Below are 25,856 nucleotides of genomic sequence, written 5' to 3'. Positions count from 1 at the left end.
TCAGAATTCCCCCTCTATCTGTATAACTAAATACTACCCTAACAACAAACTCTAGCAAAGTGCTAAGTCTTCCATGAGCCTACCCTAATTTCCACCATGGATATAATCTCTTCTTTTTCATTGCTTTCCAAATAGTTTATGCTACCTCTTTTATGGTACTTACACGTTTTTAAATTTGCCTTTTTGTTATTTGTGCTGATTTACCATTCCCTTCTGTTAGATTCTCCTTAAAGGTAGAGGCAACATCTGATGTATCCATTTGTCCAAAGTACTACCAAAAATTATAGCACGGCTGGGTGTGTGGCTCATGCCTGTAATCCCAGCACTTTGGGAGGCCGAGGCAGGTGGATCACAAGGTCAGGAGATCAAGACCATCCTGGCTAACATGGCGAAACACCGTCTCTACTAAAAATACAAAACAATTAGCTGGGCATGGTGGCAGGCGCCTGTAGTCCCAGCTACTCAGGAGGCTAAGGCAGGAGAATGGTGTGAACCTGAAAGGTGGAGCTTGCAGTAAGCCGAGACTGTGCCACTGCACTCCAGCCTGGGCGACAGAGCGAGACTCCATCTCAAGAAAAAAAAAATTATAGCACATGGGAGATGCTTGATATGTTTGTTGGATCAGTGAATAAATGAATGAATGCAAGATTCAAAGTGCAGTTTTTAAAACTGTTTCCACATACAAAGACTATGAATTCTTTACCTTTTTTCCCCCAAAAACTAAAGAGAAGAGGATTTTTAGGACATGCTCTTTAAAGGAAAGAATAAAGGAACCTGATAAACAGGAGGGTGGAAAAGCCTCACAAGACCCAGCAAGTGGGGTCTGGAATAATGATAAGCATTTGCTTAAGAATTTCAGAGAGGATTGACTGGGATTTTGGAAGGTAACTTAAAAGACAACTTTTTATTTTCCTGTTGTTTCCTGAGAAATTCAGAACATTTACTAGTGAAGGAATATTTTCTGAAAGTTGTGGGCTGGCTGGTCGACAATGCATGGAGAAGAAGCATGTGGCTGGGGCAGATGGGAGACTATAAGGGCAGGAATGAAGGCAGAGGAGGGACTGTGGGTGTGAGCTGAACAGAACACCATGAATGAGAAAAAGAGAAGGTTGGTTGAATTGATATTGAAAAACAAACTGTCTAATGGCAATAGCCTTATGGTGTGTACTCATGAAGTACTAAGGAAAAACAGTTTCCCTACAAATTAGGTAAAATTTACAAATTAGGTAAAGATTTTGAAAGATCAGTTCTACTTTTCATTCCTTCAGTTCAAAATTGAAAAGAAATGAAGGTAAGAGGAAAACTTCCCTGGTGTCAGCCTTTGAGACTTTAACACTACAAGGGCATTAGTATGAACCAAGCTACCATCATCAGGGTACAAATGCAGGAAAACTAGGTAACCCAAATCATGCTGCTCTTCCAAAAATAATACAGGGAAAATATTTCGTGTATGTTATCAAACTGTTTCCTACAATTTGTACCTTGTTTGGTCTTCCTTGGATTTTCTAGGTCAATTAAATGCATAATTTATTATGCTGTGAATTTCTCTCCTTTTGCCTCTTACCTCTTGGCGTGCTTGAGTAAATATCACCATTGTTGACTGTGCAACCAGCCCTTAGAGTACGGTTTCCTTTGGAAGTTCCAAGTGCTCTGAGCATCACCTTCCAAGATGCCTTACCTCCTAGCACCTCCTAGCTCAGCAATCCTACAGAGACATTAGGGACTGGTGGAGCCTCACCTCCCTGTGTGGGTACTGTCCTTGGTGAAGGGAATTGAGAATATGTCCCTAAATTCTGTTCATATTTTATTTCATGCTTATACGAGTCTTTTTTGTTGTCGAAGTGCACATGCATATTTCTTTGGAATTAACACATTCCAGCCTACTCTCATTTCCCGAGAACATTTAAAGACACGATTCTCCTTGTATTATCTATGTAAATTTTATCTAGAATAAGGAATAAAAGTGACTTTTCTTCAATACTTAGGCAACATAAAGTTCTTCTAGTTACTCTTACATTTTATGATGCCTTCTGGCTTGTCTTTAGAGATAATCCCAGATAAACAACTCATAGTGCCATTAAGACAGTAATACTCTGTAGGTGAAGAATATGTCACATCTAGCTCTTAACTAAACTGAGAGGAGAGCTGGACATATTAAATGACACTGTGAATATGCATGTATATAGTTGTATTTCTCACACAGCAGACAAGTGCTGACATCTGTATATGTACATATATGTGTGTATATAACCGACTCCCTTCAATGTTACTACTTTTCACAGGCTACTTAAATTCCACCACCATGACCTGCCACCCAAATCTTCTGGTAGGAATATTTTTTCACATCTCTCTTCTTCCTACTTCTTTCCCCCCACACACTTATGGTATGTGCCATTTCACCAGACCCGTGTGAAGACAGGAGAGCACTGATGGGATTGCTTTTCACAAGTGTAGGAATGAAAATTCTTCCCGATGAAAACATCTGTCTCTGTTCAAGTCATGCCCAGTTATCCCCCAAAAGAAATGTTCTGATTAACTTTTTTTTTAAGTCTTAAGATAGCAGTTTGTGTAGCAGATCTAATTAAGAAGTTTATGTAACAGATCTGCAGGGTTTTTTTTTTTTTTTTTTTTTTCCTCTTCAACTGGGTTCTGTGAGCTCAGTTTGAGTGTTACCAGCTTTCGCTATGCAACGGCCAAGTGTTTCTCGGGCTGAGAATTATCAGCTTTTGTGGGATACTATTGCTTCCTTAAAACAATGTGAACAAGCTATGCAACATGCATTTATTCCGGTAAGGTAAATTTTCTTTTATTTTCCTAGGGATTCTTTTATTTATTTTTCGTTTTTCTCCTGTTATATCTATAGAGAAATGTATAAATTCTGTGCATTTGATGATCATGGTTATTTTCTCTGTAGTTCTCATTCAGGCTAAATATATGGTTTTTCTCTGTATGAATTCCTAATTCTTAATATGTCCAAGCATTAATCGGTGAGAAAGAATAAACAGTGGTCCAATAAAACTCATCCCACTGAAGACAGTAGTTTCTAATAGTGGCATGTACTAAAGAAAGGAAACAATATTCATATTCCATATATTAATGTTTGAAATAAACTGCAATGTTTATTTCCCCATTGGTTCCCCCAGAGCTACTTGAATATGTTTTGCAGTTAGGTTTGATATATAGATCAAGAAACCAAAATTGCTATTCTTTACTCCAAGTAAAACCCACCAAAAAAGTTATCTTGAAAAGTATGATTGCTTCTTTAGTAAAGTAGTGATGCAATATTTAGATTTTGTAAAAATTTCTGACAGAAGTTGTGTATAGCTATATAAAGTGAATTAGTGAATCAGTGTCATTGTGTTTTATTTTGGAGAAATATTGTTTATGTTTATAATTTATTTAACCAGAGGAATCAGGCTGGCAACATTTGATAGGCCGAGATAAGGTAAATAGGACTACCAAGAAGAATATTAAAATGTTTGATTATTTTCATTAGATCTACTTTGAAGAAATGAGATCACCAATTAGCTATGAGAGAAGAGTCTTAAAAAATATTCTCTGCTAAAATTTATTTGGTACCCTCTCAAGAAAAACATTATTTCTGACAAAGAAACTCAAGAGATATGCTTCTTTCAACAGTTGGAATAAATCTTCCTTGAAGTTCATGTTATTTTCAAGTGACTCAAGTTAGATGCCATCATATTTTTCCCTGTAACTTCGAAATCACTTAAATGTCACAAACTCTGGGCTATATTTGAAGCTCTTCTAATTGAACCACTATATTTTAGTTGGATCACGGTAAGTTGATCTTGACTACTAAAGCCATAAAGCTTATATAATTTTTGTAAGAAGTCTAAAAAACTAATGGTGGGAAACTCTAAATCATTTTGCTATAAGGATCCTGCTTTGAACTAGAATCTAGAAAGTATAGTTTGCTTCTCCTATGTTTATGAGACTTCTCTTCCTTTTTTTTTTTTGTTATTATCAAAGTGTGATATTCATTGTGGACCTCAAGTATTTCCTCTTTCACGGAGCCATCCCTTGCCAGGCAGGGTTATCTTCCCCCCTTCTTGATTTCTTGTGTGCATCTGTGATTTATCACCTAACATTTTATTCTTAAGTGTTTTCCTCTCAGTCTCTCTAATTATATTGTTATTTTTGGGGTAAATGTGAATAGGAAAGTAAGTTGGAGAAAGGAACTAACATTTATTTGTTTGTGTTGTTGTTGTCTTGTCTTGAGCTCCTTAAATATAGAAGTGCATCTATTCCCAGTGTCTAGCACAGTGCCCGGCACGTAAAGAGTGCTTGGTGAGCAAGTGAGGAATGACTAAATCAACCAACAAGCGTCTCCAATTTCCAATTAATGCTTGACAGTTTTCATTATTAGCTTTGTCTTTACTGATCTCATAAAATTATTTCTATTAAAGTCCATCTGGAGAAAACTCAGAACCTTGACTATAGCATTGTGGTGGTGTAGTGGTAGGGCAGGGATGTGTTAATACATGGAATAGACCCCTATGTGTCCAGTTAACCTTGGATTCAATTCTCATAATTCGTGGGCTACTCTGTCTTTGATTCCAGTGTATGTTTCCAGTTTTCCTTAATTCACACATATATAAAATCATGCCCAAATTATCATTCAGGTTTGCTTTAGTTTTGACTGCTCTAAATCTTTTCAGAACATATTGGGAATTTGCCAATATATCTCAAGCATCTTCCAAGTCTTTATTAAACATATGATTATATCATCACAATTTCATGAGAGCTTCTTTTAGAAAATATAGCCATTATTAAAATATTATCAGTTAAGAATAACTCTTTATAAACTGACCCTCAATTTATTTTTTTGTCAGCAGAAAAGGTACTCTATGTATTCCCTGCTTTATGCACTTTTTAACCCAATGATATATATTTCATGTACACACATGTATTTTCACTTGTATGGAATTTGTACTAATGATACACTTCATTGTTGACAGTATCCTAATAAATCCTGAAGTATACATATCCTATCATGCTGAGTCTATTATATTAAATCAATGACAAATATATGGCTCAAATAATTGCCTCCTTTAAAATAAACCTTGTTCTCTTTTAAATCAAATACTTGAAAATGAACAATGTCTATAAAGTATAGTCACATATTGATGTCGTTAATCTTAGGAGAATTGACCTGAAAAGGTCGTAAGCAAGTAAATGCTCTTCTGTGCATCTACTGTGAGTGTGGATTCCTAACACAACATTAGAATGCGGAGCCACCTAGTTGGTCTGGATCATCTCACTCACACACCATAAGCTATGAATCACAACTGGTTTTTCAGTCAGTGTAGTTCTGTGAACTAACAATAAACCTGACATAAAATCTCAAGTCATGATATAATCTGCCCCTAGGGAACCTCCCATATAAAATTCATATTGGTGAAAGGAACCTTAAAGTGGCTGATACCTGGATAGTGCTGCTCAAAACAGTCTTCAGAGAAGATGGAAACCAAACTATGAAGTCCTTCAAAGTTTCAGGATTTGATTTCACATATTAGATCCTGCCCTAGAGTTATAAGATGTAAATAAAATCTGGAGTCTCAAGCAAGTTCATCTGCTGATCCAAGAGCCACAAGTGCAAAACAGCAACACAGAACTTTTCTTATCTTTTAGCCTAAGTGTCTGGCGAATGTAAGCTCCTAAATATTTATTAAATGCATGAATAATAAAAAGTTCTCATGAAGTATTTTAAATTGGTTCCATCATTGGAGGCATAAGGGCGTTCTTCTAGGCAGTCAGTATTTTTGGATATTAGGCAAATTAGAGGCTTTGCAATTTTATTCAAATGAGTAGATATGCTTATAAAAACAGTCTCATAATTAGTAGTTCTTTTCATAGAGACTGGCCTGTGTTTTTATTCGTTTGTTAGTTCAATCAGCTCACTCACATTTTCTAGAGCCCCTACTATGTGTCAGACACTATTCTAGACAGGACAAGTGCCCAAAAGTAAACTTAAAACTTCTTTGTGACATCGTCACTTTGTAAGAGAGATAGTATTACCAAATGGTGCCCTAATATCTCTTGCTGCAATGTACAAATTTGGTTTTCCTTATACTGCTAACAATCATATCTGGATTTCATAAAAACATTCACACGGGGATCAGTGGGTCCTAAGTACAGTTCTTATGCTCATCTTGCTGCTAGACTTGGGGCTTCTGTCAGTCAAAAAGAAGTTGCAATACTATTCATTCATTCATTCATTCATCTCAGAAAAACTTATTCTGACCCTATTGTGAAGGTTATGCAGCTTATTAAGCATTGGAAGAGATATAAACATGTATAAATCAGGAGAACCCCTAATTGGAATTCTGCCCCCAAGAATTTTCAAATTGATTTGCAAATCACTGTAATACCATTTGCAAAATGTAGAGTATCCTAAGAGTCTATGAATTACCACAAGAATTCAGAGAAGGGGCAAGCTTCATGGAAGGCTGTCTCAGCTAGGTTTGAAGGTTAAACAGAATTTTGACACTCAGTAATGATGGAAGAAGAGGACATGCCAAGTGGAGGAAACAGAAAAGGCACTTGTTAATTGTGTAAACACAGTCTATTTTTCCATGTGTTCATCTATTCAATGAATGCTTATTAAATACCTTTTATGTGTCAGAAATTACGATATGCCTGGAACATCTAATAATAAATAGGGCACAGTCAAACCTTGCCCTGGGGGTATTTACCTTCTAGTGGTGGGGACAGACATTAAATAAACAGTTACACATGTATCTCTATTACACACTTGAATACTATCCTATGCAAGTTGTCTACAGTGTTTCTCACAATTGCGATTCAATATTACATGTATACATACACAGATAAACATCAATTATCAGAAAGTGTAGCAACAGTAGATACTTTCTCAGTCACTACAAACAAAACAAAAGAAATAAAACATCCTCCCAAATATGCTTTAGTTTTAAAATATAATTCATTTATCCAGCAAACAATTAACACATCCTGCTTGCCACACCCTGGGCTAGGTACTGGCAGTTCAAAAAGTAATAGTTAATATTTACTGAGTACCAATTTTACGCCATGCACTGTTCCAAGCATTTTGCATGTATTGTCTCAATTCTGTCCACAACTTCTGATGTAGGTACTATCATCTCCATTTTACAAAGTGTAAAAAAGAGATGGGCCAGGCACGGTGGCTCACGTCTGTTATCCCAGCACTTTGGGAGGCTGAGGCGGGCAGATCACGAGCTCAGGAGATCAAGACCATCGTGGCTAACTCAGTGAAACCCCATCTCTACTAAAAATACAAAAAATTAGCCGGGCGTGGTGGCATGCGCCTGTAGTCCCAGCTACTCGGGAGGCTGAGGCAGGAGAATGGCGTGAACCTGGGAGGTGGAGCTTGCAGTGAGCCGAGATCACGCCACTGCACTCCAGCCTGGGTGACAGAGCGAGACTCCGTCTCAAAGAAAAAAAAAAGAAAGAGGTGAAGTACCTTTCCCACAGTCACATAGTTAATAAATGGAATGACTGGTCCTTGAACTCAGTGATCCAACCTCAGAGAGCATTATTCTTAACCACCTCATTAGAGTAAGAAGAAAACACTAAAACCAAGAAAACTATATTGCAGTGTGATTAGGAGCAGCAATTAAAAGATGTACAAACCATGGTAAATGCAGCAAGGAAAGAGTGATCCATCTGCTTGGGATGGAAAGGAAAGATAACCAACGAAGGCTAGAAAAAGGAGAAAAGTCTTGAGACAGTTTTAAAACGGGTTTACAAGATGAGGGAGGTGAGAGGTTAAAAACAACTGGAACAAAGGCACTAAGGCAAGAAAGAGCAGTATGAAATGAGAGTATGTTACAAACTTTCTCCAACTTATGATCTAACACTTTGAGCATTACAGAAGCAAGGTCAGAACAACCAGGATGAGAGTTGGGTCGTATTTAAGGTCAGGAATTATACAGGTAAATCATAAAAACAACACTAAATAATTCAAGCCCACAGGCAAAGGCACTGGAGCCTCAGAAGAGAACCTCAAGAAAGAGATTATTTTCAGAAACCTGGCTTAATTGTCCCTGCTACGTGTGGCCTGACCTACAGGTTGACAATGGTGCCTAGAATTGAGGATATATCCATGGAGAAGCAGAGAACGTTTGTGCAGAGATGTAAAAGAATGAAACAAATGTAGAAAAAGAAAAGGAGATGAGAAACTATGTGGTCTCAAAGAAAGACACAGAGAAATGAGGCTGAAAAGAACTAAGAGAGGCTGGACTGTGACTTTCTGGGTCCCCCAAAACTCCCAGTTCTTAGTTCCAGTTTATCAGACGGCCTGCCCTGCTGTGCTTCTTGTCCTTTTAGCCTGACAACAAGTTCCAAATTTTGCTTAAGCCAGTGCAAGTGAGTTTCTATACCCACAGCCACAGAACTTTAAGATAGGGGCCAGTTAGTGACTAGTGGTACAGGAATAGGATACAGTGCTAAAGAAGATGAAGGATGGAGTTGAAGAGAAGATAAACAGATCAGCTGAGGACAGTGGTCTTCAAAGTAAGATTGTATCCTTCAGGACTTAACTCCTATCCCCTTCCACAAGCCTTCCCTTATGCCTAGTAACCAGAAGACATGCCTTTTCCCTCCTTACTTCAACCCTGATTAACATCCCCCTGAGGAAAAATAAGAGTAGGGAAATTTCTTACCAACTACTTTAATCTATACTTTTGTATGCAATCATCACAATACCAACATGAAATGGACCATTGTTATTATCTACATTTTAGAGGATCAGTGGGGTTAAGTACCTTGTTTAAAATCATGTGGCCAGTAAGACCAGGAAAGAACTTAGGTCTTCCAACCATAATCCCACCTGCCTTTCTTCATGCCTGTCATGGGACTTTGTCCCTATTTCTCTCGTGCATTTTTTTCTGCTTTGGATTATAAGCATTTGGGAGGTTTCTTTTATCTCCACATGACATTATGAATTCCTTGCAGGGCAAGACTATGCACTTCTCCTCTTCCTACTTTCTGCAGTGCCAAGTATGGTTTCTTAAATATTATGTTTCCTAAGTAAATCTGCATAGATGGAATGGTGAATACTTAAGAAGGGAGAATTTAGGCAACAATGAAATGATAATGAGGAAATGATCCTTCTTGCCTCAGATAAATTCTTAAACTATGTCTCCTGAGCTCCAGCATCACATCCACCAACTCTGCTTCTCTGGCCCCTGGATGTGTAGTTTGAACCATCATATGTTGAGGTCACCTCTAAATAGGATTTGTTCAATGATGACTTTCAGTCCCAGTTCATGGTGTTCCAAGTGCGTTTTGTCCTTTCTGGATTCTAAATAGTACTTAACTCATCATCCTCAATCATGTTGGATTCATTTCCCTGTTTCCTTCCTCTTAACCTTGCTTTGCATTTCTGTTTAGTAATACCCCAATTTTTAGTCCATTTCCTTCTGAAGAATATGAACAAGGCTGTTAATGGAATTTCTATTAGTGTAGGAATAAAGATGACACTTAATCTATGGAGATGTTCAATTTAAGGCAGAGAGGGGAACTACACCAGAAGCGACCTGGATAATTACAACAGCTTGGGACTGCAAGAACATTTGCAGATTGCTGGTAAAGTGGAATGAAATTGTCACTTTAGGTTTTTAACAAAAAAGCAAGAGCCTGCTATCTTTATATCTTCCTCACTTGTGAAGTTTGCATTTTCTTTGACTACCGGTCTTGTGATGCCTGTGCATACACATCTGGAGGCCACAAAAAACTAACACCAGGTGCAGGGTGCCTTCTTTGTATTCCAGTATTGCTCATTATAAAATGTTTTGATGACTTATTAAAATGGAGTATTAGCACTGATATAGTTATTGTACAATAGAGTAAACCTTACATTCTGCCACTTCCACTTTCCATACCCATCCCAGAAATTGCAAAGATAGAACCCCAAGCTTATTTGTTACAGAACAGAAAAATAGACAGCTGTTCAGAGTTAATAATGGCAGCCCTCTTCCGTGTAGCAAACCAAAATTTAAAAATATATACACATTAAAATTTGAAAAGCTTTAATGAGCTAATACTAGATATGCTATAGTTTTTGAAGCTTCATTTAGATATTTTTATTTAGCGAGAAGGTGCTTAGGAGCAATGGGATTTCTCATTTTCATCATGTAGAGTTGAAAAAATTACACCAATGTTTTTACTCTTGCTGCTGCTGCTGCTAAGACTACCTCTACTACTACTACTACTACCTATCTTCCTTATATTTATTTATCTTGTTACAATTTTCAAAGTAGTATAAACTAGATTACTTCTCGTTACAACTTTCACAATTAGGCAAGATGAGTTTTATCATCTTCATAGTAGTTATATGAAAATTAAAGCTTAGAAAGTTGAAATGGCCAGGATCAGAAATGGTTAAACAGTAAGACATAATGTAGTAGGACTAAAATCCGAGTTCAGTTTTTATTCTGATTCAGAATTTCAGCTACTTGAAGGATCCTTCTTCCACCATTTGCTATCTTGGGTAAATTACTCAAATTCTCTGAGCCTAAATTTCATCCAATGTAAAATTAGATGTTATATATAACTTTTTAGCATTGTTCGAAGTCTAACAAAATCATGTGAATTAAACTCTTAACACAGTGCCTGACCCAAAAGTGTGCCTGGTAAAGGTTGTTATTACTGTTGCTGCAAATTTTTAAATGTTATCCCAAATATATACATTTACAAATTGCATAATGTCCTCATATATGGCTATATTTGCTTCTTGAAGAACCACATGATATTGATGAAATAATAATTTTTAACATCTATACATGAATAGAAAGTTTCAGAGAGATTAAATTAATTAGCTAAGACCATTGTAGAAGTGAGGAGAAAGATCTTAAATCCCAGACAGATAATCCAAGTTCTAAACTCTTTTATTACTACTTTTATGATATTCAAAATTAGACTAGTATTAAAATCAGGAATCATACAATTCTCATTATAGTTGTATATAACCTTAGAAATAATTCAGAGGGTTAAGTGACTTGACTAAGTTCTACAGGGCCACAGCCAGTCCTAGAAGCCTCGTCTGCTAAATCCAAGTGCAGGACTGGAAGATGCTCATCCTATGACATAAAAGCATAAGATACAAATGTTCTTATCCAGTAACGGTGGGTGAGGAGCAGTCACGAGATGATTGCAAATATATTCATAAGGAAGTTATCATATCCTTTCTAGTTGGTTAGGAAAAAACCTTTATAAAACAAATGAAGATTCCAGAGTACCTGAGACTACAATTCCAGTGGAGAAAGGAGTCTGAGAGCACAGAAGAGAGAGTCCCAACCTGGGAATCATCATTTCACTCTCCAACTTCTGACAGAGTCCCCACATACCAGAAAACAACCTACTCCCTGTGTTCCTTCTCTTTCATTCTTTTCTCTTGTTATTTCCCCATCTCTCCTCTAGCCCACAGCAACAGATAATATTCCTCCTTCTTTATGTTAAACACACAGTTGTAGCATTATGCCAGGCCTACTAGGAGGTAAATTGAACAAGCAGTATCCTTGCTTTATAGAATAATTTAAAGTAAGAAAGCCACCAGAAAACTGAGAAAGCAAGAGTAACATAGACACTGCCACTGTGGGAAGCTAGAACAGCTGTGGGGCTAGGAACTGGTTGGCATTTTGGATCCAGAGATTTGTAGGCTCTTGGCTTGTAGAACAAAGACTTCATTGCCTAGTTGATGACAATATACAAACACATCTGCAGAGTATATTCTTTGGCATCAGCAAATGCCAGCAGTATTTAGTGAACCTCTATGTTTCTAGTCCCCATTCACGTCTCCTTTTTATCTGTTATTTTTCTCCATGTTTTTCCTCATTGGAAATGATTCCAAATTGAACATTAATTTTGAAGAAAAATGGGTTGAGGGGAGATTCTTAGACTTACAGATGTTGTGAGAATTTAAAATAAGGGAAAATGAAACTAAAATATCCTGTACCCTGTTCGTCTTGTAATGAGCGCCCAAGTGCCATTGTTTAGAAACAAGTCTTGGAACATCCTCCAGACCCACCATAAACATAAGCACATTACAGATTACTGATGGATAACAGTAAACTAAAACTCATATTTCATCTTTGCCTCTCTCCCTAAAATTTCTTCTCACACAAAAGAATCATTCTAGATATAAAATATTTTAAGACTTTCTGTATAGCTTCACCTGTTATGTTTCAAATCTTAGTGTATGATCTAGTGTCAAATTATGGTGAGTAGGGGAAAAATGAAGGCAGAGGGATTTTTTTTCTGGAGTTATACCTTATAGAAAATGGATAGAGGCGATAATGGAAGAAAGAGCTTGGTAATAATTCTCAGCTTCACTTCAAATCTTTTTTACTCTTTATATAGAAGAGAACTCCTTGCTGCTGATTACATAGTTCTTAGGCCAGAAAATTAACCTGTTTACAAGAAAAACAGAATATGAACTATGAACATAGAGCAACAGGACCATATATAGATTTTTGAGGTGCCTCGTCTAAGGCATACAGGACATTATCCTTCAGCCAAGTCATTAGAAACCAATTTCTATAATTGTTCCTTATCAAATTTAACTTTTGTCTTTTATTTCTGCGTGCTTTTCTTAATGTCCTGTCTCCTAGCTTTCTATGTCTGAGTGGTAAAAACAGAGATCATTTCCCAGAATGAAAAGTTATACAGCATCCTTGCTTTCTTTACAGTATTTCCTAGCAGGATGAACTTTACAAGAGTAAAATCAGATCCTTGATGAGAAGTGGACTTTCAGAAGCCATTTCACTCTTTATTCCTTAAAAAATAAAACTAACTGGGGAGACTCAGTAAACTGCTGAATTACTGAACTTACTGGGTCTAAAACTAAGATCTCCTGACTCACTAGTTCTGCCATCTTTATATTAGGAACATAATTCCTTGACTGGAGTGTGGTTATTTCCAGGGAGACAGAGTGCCTGGTTTTTTATAGCCATGCAGGAACCACCTGGGTTGTCAGGTTGATTCCATTATCAATGACTCAAAACTTTATGTTTCTATTAAAAATAGGAACACTATGCAGCCATAAAAAGGAATGAATTAACAGCATTTGCAGTGACCTGGATGAGACTGGAGACTATTATTCTAAGTGAAGCTACTCAGAAATGGAAAACCAAACATTGTATGTTCTCACTGATATGTGGGAGCTAAGCTCTGAGGATGCAAAGGCCTGAGAATGTTGCAGTGGACTTCGGGGATTTGAGGGGAAGAGTGAAAGGGGGTCAGGGGATAGAAGACTACAAATACGGTGCAGTGTATACTGCTCGAGTGATGGGTGCACCAAAATCTCACAAATCACCACTAAAGAACTTACTTGTGTAACCAAATACCACCTGTACCCCAATAACTTATGAAAAAAAAGATGATTATGGAGTAAAGGATGAAAATTGCATTCATTTTTAATATAAGACATGAGGCTTTGAATAAATGTCTAGTTTTGGGTAAGTCTTTGGGGATGTATTCTCACATTTTATCTGGAAAGTTTGAGAAATGCTGTAGATGTCATTTTGCTTTGTCGTGATTTTTGAGTTCTTAGTTTTTTCTCCAAATCCCATACTTCCTCCCACCTAACTTCTCCTGAAATGTACAGTGGAATAATAAGTTAGAACAAGTAACACTGCCAGCAGCTACCATCCTTGTTCCATGCAGGGTAATGGTAAGACAAGAATATGGATTTGGAGTCAAGAGGAGTGAGCCTTGGCTCCATCTGGTTATTAGTCTGGTGATCTTGGGTAAGTTGTGTTACAGGTCCATGCCTCACTTTCCTTATCTATAAGATAATCATAATTGGAATATGTACTTCATAGGGTTGCAATGAGGAATAGGGAAGAATAAGCACAAAGTACCAGTGTATACTTAGCATAGAGGAGTCTTTCTGTTTATAATTTTCCTTAATTTTCATGCTCTGCAGTGAATAGCATGGTCTGGAGTGCATGACAGGCTCCAGATGCTCACACATGGACACCATCAAGCAGTGTGGTACAAGAGCTCATCACCAGAGGGCAGCATGCAGTTACCCCTTTCTACCCATTGTATCTAATTCTGTTGCCTCAAGAGTTTCTCATGAATTGTAACTCCTATTGCTGTGACTGTAGTCCAAAAGGTCTAAAAATCAATTAACAATTACTGTTTGAGTGTTTGAGTGTGTGTTGTATGTCCAGCACTGTTAGGAGTGTAGGTGGAGTGGCTGATGAAGAAATAGAGAGGAGGACCCTGACTTCAAAATGATTACAATTTCTGCAAGGAGACATGAATATCACACATGAACCAGTTAGCTATCAACATGTATAAAAATATAAAGAAATATTCATTCAGAATGTCAGGGTTCGTAGTGCTTTCACAAACTTAATTTCCTTTAATATTTAAAATTCAGTGTGATCTGAAGTAATACAAATAATGAGTGCTTTAAAATGTGGGGAATAGGGCTGGGCGCGGTGGCTCACGCCTGTAATCCCAGCACTTTGGGAGGCCGAGGCGGGCGGATCACGAGGTCAGGAGATCGAGACCATCCTGGCTAACATGGTGAAACCCCGTCTCTACTAAAAATACAAAAAATTAGCCGGGCGTGGTGGCGGGCGCCTGTAGTCCCAGCTACTCGGGAGGCTGAGGCAGGAGAATGGCGTGAACCCGGGAGGCGGAGCTTGCAGTGAGCTGAGATTGCGCCACTGCACTCCAGCCTGGGCGACAGAGCCAGACTCCGTCTAAAAAAAAAAAAAAAAAATGTGGGGAATAGGATGTATAGATTGAGTCCTGGAGTGATGATGGGGAAAGTATCATGAAGCATCTGGAACTTTAGATTGTCCTGGCAGGATGGAAAGAATTTGGTTAGAGAGATAAGATTGAGGACTGCAACTGATTTAGGATGTAGGAAAAGGAAGAAATGAAAACAAAGACATTGCGGTAGGCATGAGCAAGGTATGTGCTTGGAGTAGTAAGGATCCTTGCCTGGTGGGAGGAAAAGAGAGAAGAAGGATGGAAACTAAATAGCAATAATTTAGTGATCCCACATTGTGTATAAAACCATTATCCATGTACTACAGAAGAAATAAGCACTACCTTAACCTAAAGAACCAGGTTATTGGCAGCTTGCTCTGAATTCTGGCACCTAAATCTGGATAATACAACTGTACTGCTAAGATTATAGCTCTTTAGTAGCTTAGCAACAAGGAACAGATGGTATCCACATGGATCTTTCCAGGAATAGCACCACATAGAGTGAATCAGTGAATTAAGTAGGTATGGTTATTATGGCATGGGGCACATTGACTAAACCACATTTGAGATTTGAGCTAATGACTTCATTTTTTGTGGGATCTTCAGAAATCATTTGCATAAATAAAGCAGTTAGATTTGTAAAAGCTCGGTGTGAGTCAGTGGGGTTTGAGGCATTATGGCCTAATGGTGAAAAGCAAAGGGCTTAGAGTCAGAACACCTGGGTTTGAATCTCAATTTTGATTCCTTCTAGCCATCCACATTTTGAGAAATTCACAGAATCATTCTGTGCCTCTGTTTACTTATCTATAGACAAGGGAAAATTCCATCAATCCTTCTGGGGTTCTGTAAGGAGTAAACAATAAAACACAAGTAAAAAGCTTACCATATTTGCTTGGCACACAGTAGATAGTTGGTTAATCAATGTTAGTTCCCTTTCCTCTCACTATGGAAATTAAATGATTGAATGTGTGTGATATACTTTATATAGCATGACACTGGTGGTTGATATAATTGCCAATTTGAGTTTCAGTGTTGATCTGTAGATGTAGTTTTAGTGAGTAATTTATTTTAGCCTTTTATACTAAGTGTAAGTACGTATATGGCGAGCATGCAGGATGGAGATCTGAAGAATCTTCATACTAACAGTTCAAGCAATCCCCATTTCTTCATCCAAATAGGATTGATTCTAGAAAAAAACTTATAAAGTGAAGAAAATTCTGTTTGGCCTGGGGCACATTGACTAAACCACATTTGAGATTTGAGCTAATGACTCAATATTTTTGTGGGATCTACTGGTCTCTACTTTCTGTGCTTCATTCTCCAGGCTGCTCCATCATTTCTGCACTAGAAAAAAAGGGAAGACCAACTCAGCCTATCTGAGGTCTTTAGGATATTCATAGGATATTCATTTATTTTCTGCAAAATGTTTTACTACTTTGTATTTTAAAGGAGGATCAAACAGAGATGGTAACTCTCCAGTCCAAGGGGATAAAAAATACTAATGGTGAGTTTTCAAGGATAAGTAAGACAAATTGTGTTGACTAGAGCAGACTTTACTTATCAAATCTTAATAGGGTGCAGAAGCAAATGTATTGCAGTAGTTAGGATTTATCCACTTTGGAGCCAGGCTACCGTTGTCTGACTCTTGGTCCTGCTATTATCAGCTGAATGACCTTGGGCGAGTTACTTAACGTTATTAGTTTTGTTATCTGAAAGTGAGGGTAATATTATTTTTATTATTAAGAGTTCAGGCAAGCAGAGTCAAATTGATTTCAAGCCAAAACATGAATCTTCCATCCTGTTACCTTGTTTTCTGAGCTAGGCTGGTGTTAAGCTAGGTAGGTAACCATGCAGGCATTTTATTAAATGCTAGGGAAAGGGACCACAATCTTAGCTTCCTCCAAAGTTGCTTCCTTTAGACATCCTGACACAGTCTGCAGGATGAACTAGCCAAGCCCTCAGGCACTCACATAGTTTATTCAGCACTGTTCGTGCCTCAATAAGTCCAGTGGTCTTATGTCTCTGTAGAGCAGGGGCAAAGCATGTGACAAGCCAAAGCCACTGGATGATATTAGTAGTGATGACTTAGAGCTAGGCTGGATTGAACTGCACCCACCTAGTTGTCTTGTAGAGAAGGAACTTAAAAGGAGAAGAAAATCTAGGAAAGCAAAAAGTAAAAAATAATCTCAGTAATAAGTATAATAACCTAAGAACGATTTTTTTTTTTTTTTTGAGACACAGTCTCCCCAGGCTGGAGTACAGTGGCACAATCTCAGCTCACTGCCACCTCCACCTCCAGGGGTTCCAGCCATTCTCCTGCCTCAGCCTCCCAAGTAGCTGGGTTACAGGCACCCAGCCCCATGCCCGGCTAATTTTTGTATCTTTAATAGAGACAGGGTTTCACCCTGTTGGCCAGGCTGGTCTCAAACTCCTGACTTCAAGTGATCTGCCTGGCTTGGCATCCCGAAGCACTGGGATTACAGTCATGATCCACTGTTCCTGGCCTACACGTGCATTCTTTATTCAGCTAAATTCTTGAGAAATAGGTTAACTGGAAAATAGCACTGTCCCATTTTTAAGTGGGGGTTTGCAAGACATTAAGGGACCCAGAAACCTCTGATAATTGGGGAATTGAATCTAAGTCAGAACGGTGATAAATTTCTCTTCAGACTGTAAAAGAGAAACTAACAACTTTCCAGGCAGAAAATAATTGCATTTTCAGTGTGGTCGCCTAGAAAAACTCAGGCAAAAAAAATCAAATGTTGGAGTTACCATTATGGACTCTGGGGTTAGAAAGACATGGGTTTAAAAACTGCTTGTGGCACCTCTTAGATTTGTGACCTTAGGCAAGTGACTTGCTCAATTGGGATCTTCTTTTCTTCCTTTCTTCTCTCCTTTCTTTCTTTCATTCCTTCCTTCTTTCTTTTTAATGGGAACAATAATGTTTTCCTTAGAACATTGTAAAAATTAAATGCATTCATATATCTTAAAGTACTTATAGCATTACTGAAACATAATAAGCACCTTATATATGCTTAATACTTTATTATTGTTATTCTTGTTATCCTCAGTTTTGATACTATGTAATTGTGAGATCTGGGTTGTGTCATATTCTTTGTATTCATTTTCATATTTAGAGAATGTAAGAGTGTAATTAAATGTTCCTTAAGATCCAGCTTTAAAAGTTCTATGATTCTAGAATATATTTGTTCGTCTTATTTTGTTCTTCCTCTCTTACACAACCATCGATGTGTCTTTAATCAGTCAATTACCCATTTATTTGGGGCTTGCTCAAAGAATGCCTCAATCAGTCAGCCTGGGTATGCTGGGGCCATCAGCCTTTTCCTAGGCATGCCTCCTACAGGCCTCTTCTCATGACACACTGGGCCTCAGCAACTACACCAGAGGAAGGAGGGGAAGGTTCTTGGGCCAGCCAAGATCAAGGCACATTAAATAAATTTAGGTTTGAACTGGCTTGTAACTTGTTGATCAACAGTAAAAATTAGGATCTGGCTGGGTGCGGTGGCCCACACCTGTAATCCCAGCATCTGGGGAGGCTGAGGCAGGTGGATCACTTGAGTCTAGGAGTTCGAGACCAGCCTGGGCAATATAGGAAAACCCCGTCTCTATAAAAAATACAAAAATTAGCCAGGCATGGTGGTACATGCCTGCAGTCCCAGCTACTTGGGAGTCTGAGATGGGAGGATGGCTTGAGCTTGGGAGGCAGAAGTTGTAGTAAGCCAAGATGGGACTACTGCACTCCAGCCTGCATGACAAGGTAAGATCCTATCTCAAAAAAAAAAAAAAAAAAATACAGAGATAACTGGTGAAACCTGTTTTCATTCTAAGGGGCAGTAGAACATGGCTCTGGAGCCAGATTGCTTGGGTTTGAAGATTTACCAGCTGTGTGACTTTGAGAAAGTTATTTAACCTCTGTTTCCTCAGCTCTACTTTGAGAATAACAGTGTTTGTCTCATAGAATTGTGTGAGGATTAAATAAGTTAATTCACATAAAGTATTTGCTATATAAGTACATACTCTTATTATTATCTGTCCCAGTATTAATATATCAGGGGATTTAGGTGTGGCAGGGTCATAATACTACAAACCTTTAGGTAGTGATAATTGTAGGTTCTAAGTAAATCCTCCAAATAGGAGTAGGGTCCTACCAGCACCTAGAGATGTGGAACTCCAGCCTAAAAGATTGTGGAAAAGAAGGAGAGGAAAGACAGGGTTTCAGTTCCAATGGAGAACTAAAATGTAATTCAGGAAATGAAGGCGGAAGTCACTCCCCCAACCATGCCACATTTTTTTTTTTTCCAGAGTAAGCCAACATAATAGAGGGTTATGGGGGAAAATCTAATACACAATACAGTTATCCTGGGTTCAACACTCAGCATATCTAATCCAGTACTTAATGTTAGATGTCTTACTTCAAAGTTGATGGGGTATGTGCATAGTAACCCCAATATTCTACTTCCATAGCCAGGATTAGCATATGGTCTGACTGGGGCTCATCCCGATGGAAATCTTCTGTGTGAATTGTGAAGCAAAAATTTCGCTAGCGTGCTATCTTGTAGCTGCCAGTCTAAAACAGCTAATATTTACCTTGAGGTTCTGGGATCTCCACCTCTCATAATGAAATCACACACATACACATGCACACACATACACCCACATACAGGACTCATTTTCAGACTTTCAGTGGCTTCCATTTTGTTTCAAAATGTCATGCCATACCATGCATAAAAGTCATTTATAGGGCCTGTGTCCCTCTAAATAGACAAGAAATCTTGCCCACTCAGTAATCCTGTCCTGTAAGGCTGATAAGATAAGCCAAAGGTATCCAAAAACAGCTCATATGTTATTCTTGCTCTATTTTACCACCTATTTAAATTGGCATAATGACAATCACCTGCCTTCCATTTGCATGTCCCGGGTCAGTTGAAATCCCTGCATAGTTCCTAGTACCGTGAGTGTTACTGTTAATTTCTTGCTGATCTAGTTCTCTCCTTTTCTACCTTGCTTCTTAAAAGTCTAGGTACTAGATTAAGTCTTTTGACCTTCCCACTGATTAGCCTACACTTCTCGGAGCTAAGCTACATGAGAGTGTTTCTTGGCTGACTAGCTACTCTAAATTTCCTGCCAATACCTTGCTTGAGGAGGCTTCTTCACCGTAGTTGGCTTCATGACCACCTGTCCACATATGTCAGAGGCATTTCCCATATCTGACACTTAACACATATCAAAAGGTAACCACATTAGTCAGAATCAATGAACTCCTTTGTAAAGTTGCATTCATTTTGTCAGATTCTTTTTTATTTAGAGTCTCTTGGAAGCAAGCAAAACAAAAGTGTATCTATTACTAGTATAAACAAAATTGTTCATGTAATATGAGAACATTTGTATGTCACATGAAGCCCAAGGATAGGAAGGTGGCTGACATTTATTAATAACTTGATCTATCATTTAAATTATATCAGTATTCCTTCTGCTTGCTTCTTGCTTCTCTGTAATTAGCTGTACTAGTCCTTTATGCTGAAAACTGGCTTTCTGTGCATGAAAGAGAATGTCATGTAAAAGGAAAACAACACAAAAAAAGGCTTCATAGTTTGGTTTACTTAAGAAAGAGTTTTTTTTTTCTTCATCCCTTATAGTTTCAAAAATCTTGCCTAGATGTATATAAAGATAAATCTTGAATTTTCTGATTAAAAAAAGATTTTGTTCTAGATTTTTCATAAATCTCTTTCCAGTTAATCGAAAAAAGCATATTAAGGAAGGACACTAGAATCTGCTGAGTCACCAGTTTGATTTAGGCATCCAATTAAAGAGGATATCCAAAAGGAAGAAAGAGAGTGTATGGCCGGACGTGGTGGCTCACACCTGTACTCCCAGCGCTTTGGGGGCCGAGGCGTGTGGATCACATGAGGTCAGGAGTTTGAGACCAGCCTGGGCAACCTGGCAAAACTGCATCTCTACTAAAAATACAAAAATTAGCCAGGCCTGGTGGCAGGTGCCTGTAATCCCAGCTACTTGGGAGGCTGAGGCAGAAGAATCACTTGAACCTGGAAGGTGAAGGTTGCAGTGAGCCGAGATTGCACCACTGTACTCCAGCCTGGGTGATAGAGCGAGACCCCATCTCAAAAATAATAATAATAATAATAAAATAAAGAGGGTGTATATGGCAGGGCAGTGTGAAGTGTGGAGAAAATACTTGGTGGGAACTATCAAAGCAACTGGATAGTTGGTTTTTAAGACTCAGAAACAAACTAGATCAAACTAGTCATAGCCTCTCTTGACTGTAAAAGTGAACAAAGAATCAGGAGCCAGATGAGCTAAAGGAAGATTTGGAATTACCAACTGGTGAGAAGAGCACACTCATATGCCATGCTTGGAACTCATCTATGCTCTATGTAGTCTGGGGTGGGCTGTGAAGGTCCTGGAGCAGGGCAGTGGGAGAGTCTTCACAGAGCCTGGTGTAGCAGCACAGTGGGGTAGTGTGTCATTCAGAAGAGCCTACCGTGGCATCTCTTTGGCAGTCACACCAGGGCGTTACCAATGTCAGGTGTATGTGATATATGTTTATTTTTACACAATCTTGTTTGTTCATGCATTTTTAATGACTTTTAGAGAGGTAGGTGTTAGCTGTGGCTTCTGGACCCTTTTGGCACCAAGAAGGAATAATAAACTTTCCATATAACATAGATTCCACATAACATAGATCTTATCCTTCAAATTCTTGTCCTCTACTTCAAGTGGAGTCCATTCACAGACTCTACATCCTAGAGTTATGAAATTATTAATTATTATTTTATAAAAGCTGAATTTAGTTAAGTAATAGTAACTAAACAAAGAAAGAAAGTGATACTGGATATTGGAAAAGTAGTCACAGTCTTGGTGTCATGAGATTTTGGGGTTCCAGTTATTTAGAAGTGCTTTACAAAGCTCATAAAGATATATTACTTTCCTTTATACCTACTTCTATACTTTATCACTACCTTTAGTCAATAAATTCTAAGTATTTCTCAGTATTCTTTGAGCTCCTTCCGTATACCCAAGTGCTGTGGAGAATTCTAGAAAAGTATACAATACTTGTCAATTTTTAGACATATAGTCTTCTTGGAAAGAATAAATTTACATTAAAAAATGAAAAATAGCAACATAAACATACAAAAGTTTTAAATGGCATTACATAGGAAATAGGCGTATGTATAAAATTTATTCCCATAACACATTATTATAATCTGTAAGAAAAAAAAGCAAAGATGGGATGAAAGCCCCAAATAAAATTAATACCTATTTATTAATCAAAGCTATACTAGAAAATATGGGGAAATACAAGAATTACATGTGATATTCAGAGAGTTTTCAGTCTATTCTTGGATATGAGGCACACTTTTGTGAGTCATGGAAACCAAACAGAAAGCATAGGAGAGATGTCATCAAAACTAAAAACCTTTTTAAAAATACATACTAAGGCTTCACCAGACTGTGTTCAACATCTAACCTGCAATATCCTTAGGCATCTTTTGCCTTCAGGGTGGTCTTTGCTTTGTCTAGTTCTTGTATGGTACTCTAGTATAGGGCTGACATATCACTGCAAGACTCTTGTGATAGAACCACCTAGATACTGGGATTATGAAGCAGCTTAGTGGGGAAAAATGAATTTTGAGGTCAGAAAAAACAATATTCAAATGTCAAATCTCATTTTCACTGAGCCTCATTTTCCTCATATATGAGGATATAACATATATATAACATATATATATGTTATATATAACATAGAAATAGTGATAATAATGCCTCATCAGTATGGTTTTGTGGAGATTAAATGAGGATATATATGCTTATGTATATATTTAATAAATGGTAATACATACTTAATAAGCAGTAATTATTGTTATTATTGCCTTTGACATGAGCTGTTTTAGAACCACAATCTAAACAGGCCTCTTATTAGTGCAGTTGTAGCCACGAACATAGCATTGAGATCTCTGCAGTGTAAACAGTTTACAAGCCATCCAATAATATATCTTTAAAGTAGTCTATCTTAAGAGACACTTACTACTAATAATATTTAACATTAATTCTGAAATGTACTGTTTACCAAGCACACTCAACTATATCACCTCATTTGATCTTCAACCTTTTTGGAAAGTTGTTACTACTATTCCCATTCTACAGGGAAGGAAAATTAATCAGAGAGGGTTAGTGGACTTGCCCTAAGATCACACCACTAGGAAGTCACTGAGCCCCCAAATCATACAATCAGAAAGTTGCTAAACCAACCTTGAGCCCATGTCTTCTGACTGCAAACCTCATACCTTTTTCTCTTCTCTACATGCCTCTTATTATTTTTTTTAATGAGATCCAGTAAAAACTGTCTTTCTCCAGAGTCTTTATTTACCCGCAAGATACGTCCCATTGAGAATCATGAAAATATTATGACTAACTAGTTGATCCATTATATACATATGTATGCCAAGGTTATGTTTTCCATGCCCAGTGTTTTTGGTAAAGACATGAAATTTTGTTTTGTAAAACCTGCTGGATTGCTATTTGTTTTATCATTTGATTAGGATTCCACAGAATAGATTGACATTAAAAAGCTGCTAACTCTGTTAACTCCAGAGGGCACAGCTAATGAAATACCCCAAAATTTGAGCAGTTTCCAAAACCACCATGTCGTATAGAAGAGTTCTCTATTAATCAAGATGAAAGTATGTCCTTTATCTAAATGAAATCTGTAATTTGAGACAAAGATGAAAGATCCTTTGGAGGATAAAGCAAAAGTTGTTGTGAAAATTCTAGAAACTAAAAAGTAAAGATAGCTCTACTCAATATTCATGAAGTTAGACTGGTGATGCAAACAGAGATTGCAATCTCTTATTTTGTAGTGATTTGCCTTGTAGCACTCCTATATCAGTTTTACACAGATTCCCGCTAAACTTTAAAGAGAATTACTGCAAATCGTACAATTTTTTTTAAAAAAAGAAAGTTGAACATATCCAATATGATTTTCTGTCATATTTGACTGTCAATGTTCTATCTAGGGATTTCTAAGGTTTATGATTAGAGGTGCGTAAATAATAAAATATGGCAAGGCATGCTTGTTCACGCCTGTATTGGGAGGCTGAGGCGGGTGAATCACGAGGTCAGGAGTTGAGACCAGCCTGGTCAATATGGTGAAACCCCATCTGTACTAAAAATACAAAAATTAGCTGGGCATAGTGGCACATGCCTGTAGTTCCAGCTACTCGGGAGGATGAGACAGAAGAATCGCTTGAACTGGGGAGGCAGAGGTTGCAGTGACCCGAGTTTGCACCACTGCACACTCCAGCATGGGTGACAGAGAAACACTTCATCTCAAAAAAAAAAAAAAAGAAAGAAAGAAAATACAGGATACAGCATGCATAATGTGTAAACGTAGACATTGATAAGTGAAGCCTTTTTGTATTGAATATAGTATACTCTCAAAAGGCAGTTTGAAGAGAATAACTATGAATATTGGTTTAGGTTTAATTTTGCTTCCTTGAGAGAGAAATCAAATTCCTTTAGCAAAGTCATTTCATAAAGAAATGATACAGGTCGAGTGCGGTAGCTCATGCCTATAATCCCAGCACTTTGGGAGTCTGAGGCGGGTAGATCACAAGGTCAGGAGATCAAGACCATCCTGGCCAACATGGGAAACCCCGTTTCTACTAAAAATACAATAGTTAGCCGGGTGTGGTGGTGTGTGCCTGTAGTCATAGCTACTTGGGAGGCTGAGGCAGGAGAATTGCCTGAACCCAAGAGGCGGAGGCTGAGTGAGCCGAGATTGCACCACTGCACTCCAGCCTGGGTGACAGAGCGAGATTCTTGTCTCACAAAAAAAAAAAAAAAAAAAAAGAAAAGATACAAGTTTTAACTCTCACCCAATTTATTAGAAATCCTTGCTTTACACATAGCAGAAATCCTCACCTCCTACACTGTTTTGTAGAATGTAAGAGAAAATGAATGTAAATTATATGAATGCTTACTTAATTTCTTTATGTGGTAAATGTAACAAATATTTGAGTTGGGGGAAGGTACAGAAACTCTTAGTCATTTTATTTACCCCACTAACACTTGACACGGTGCCTGTAGAGGTCCTCAAGAAATGCCTGTTGAGCTCTTTGTTAAATAAGTTAACAGAAATAATCTGTCTCAGAATACACTATTCATTATTTAATTTTTTTTTTCTATTTCTTTTTTCAGGCCAGTCCTGCTCCTATAATTGTCAACACAGATACTTTGGACACAATTCCTTATGTAAGTAACTTTTTCATTACTACCTTCTTTTAAAACTGTGGTAGAACTTAATTGGCTGAATTTAAATTCAATTCACATTTAGTTTCACCCAAACTAAATAATCTTATGGAATGACATGTAGTTTTGTAAATTTTCTTTTAATAATTTCTAAATCTTGTCTTAGTCATCAAATATTTCCCTCTTTCATTCATGTTTTGTAAAATACAAGGGCCCATTATGAAACAAAAATAAACAACGCTGTTTAAATAGTGTTAGTTTGCTAAGTGGCTCACTGAAAAGAGACTGAATTGCTCATAGACACTAGCAAACTTCTTTGGGTTTCTTATGAAAGGAATATTCAAGTCAATTTCTGTGACAGTCTGGAACCTAAAGTAAGTAATCAATAAATATTTTTATGGATTTTATTGGGCTTCTAATAAGAAGTGGACAAAAGTTTCGTGAGGGTAGAACCTATCTATATATAATGAAAGTTATGGTTTTATAAAAGCATGGAGCATGAGATAATAGGATCAAGCAAACCAATGAAGCCTAGGATTCTGTACCTGTAACACAACCACTATGATGGCAAAAGTTCTTGAAGATAGAGTCTGGCTGGGCAGGGAAGATTGGAGACCAGCTATAGGCCACAATGTGGGTGAGTGGTTGACATTATGGAGGTCCAACAAGGCTTTGTGAGTGGGCGCTAGCTGATGAGTGGAGGATAGTGATCAAACAAGATGGGATAGCCACAGATGCATGCTAGACAGGGGGTATGAAGCTGAGAAGAAGGGCTACAGGGGTAATGGACAACAACAAACAGATTCCTGGCCTTTGAT

General features: G+C 37.7%; 1 protein-coding gene across 17 annotated transcripts in view; it reads left to right on the top strand.

The window, feature by feature from the left end:
* Positions 1–25,856, top strand: part of DLG2 (discs large MAGUK scaffold protein 2) — a 2,193,106-nt gene that overhangs the window by 1,369,634 nt on the left and 797,616 nt on the right. For 15 of the 17 annotated variants that reach the window (XM_055355576.2, XM_055355573.2, XM_055355572.2 and 12 more), the window contains one exon: positions 24,988–25,041. In XM_055355576.2, coding sequence (XP_055211551.2) covers positions 24,988–25,041 — 54 coding nt within the window. Of the gene's footprint in view, positions 1–2,403; positions 2,790–24,987; positions 25,042–25,856 lie in introns of those variants that run through there. The other 2 variants (XM_019036749.4, XM_019036751.4) reach the window with 2 other exon arrangements.

This window comes from Gorilla gorilla, chromosome 9 (assembly GCF_029281585.2).
Source record: "Gorilla gorilla gorilla isolate KB3781 chromosome 9, NHGRI_mGorGor1-v2.1_pri, whole genome shotgun sequence".
Lineage (NCBI taxonomy): Eukaryota > Metazoa > Chordata > Mammalia > Primates > Hominidae > Gorilla > Gorilla gorilla.
This window is presented reverse-complemented; position numbering and strand designations above follow the sequence as displayed.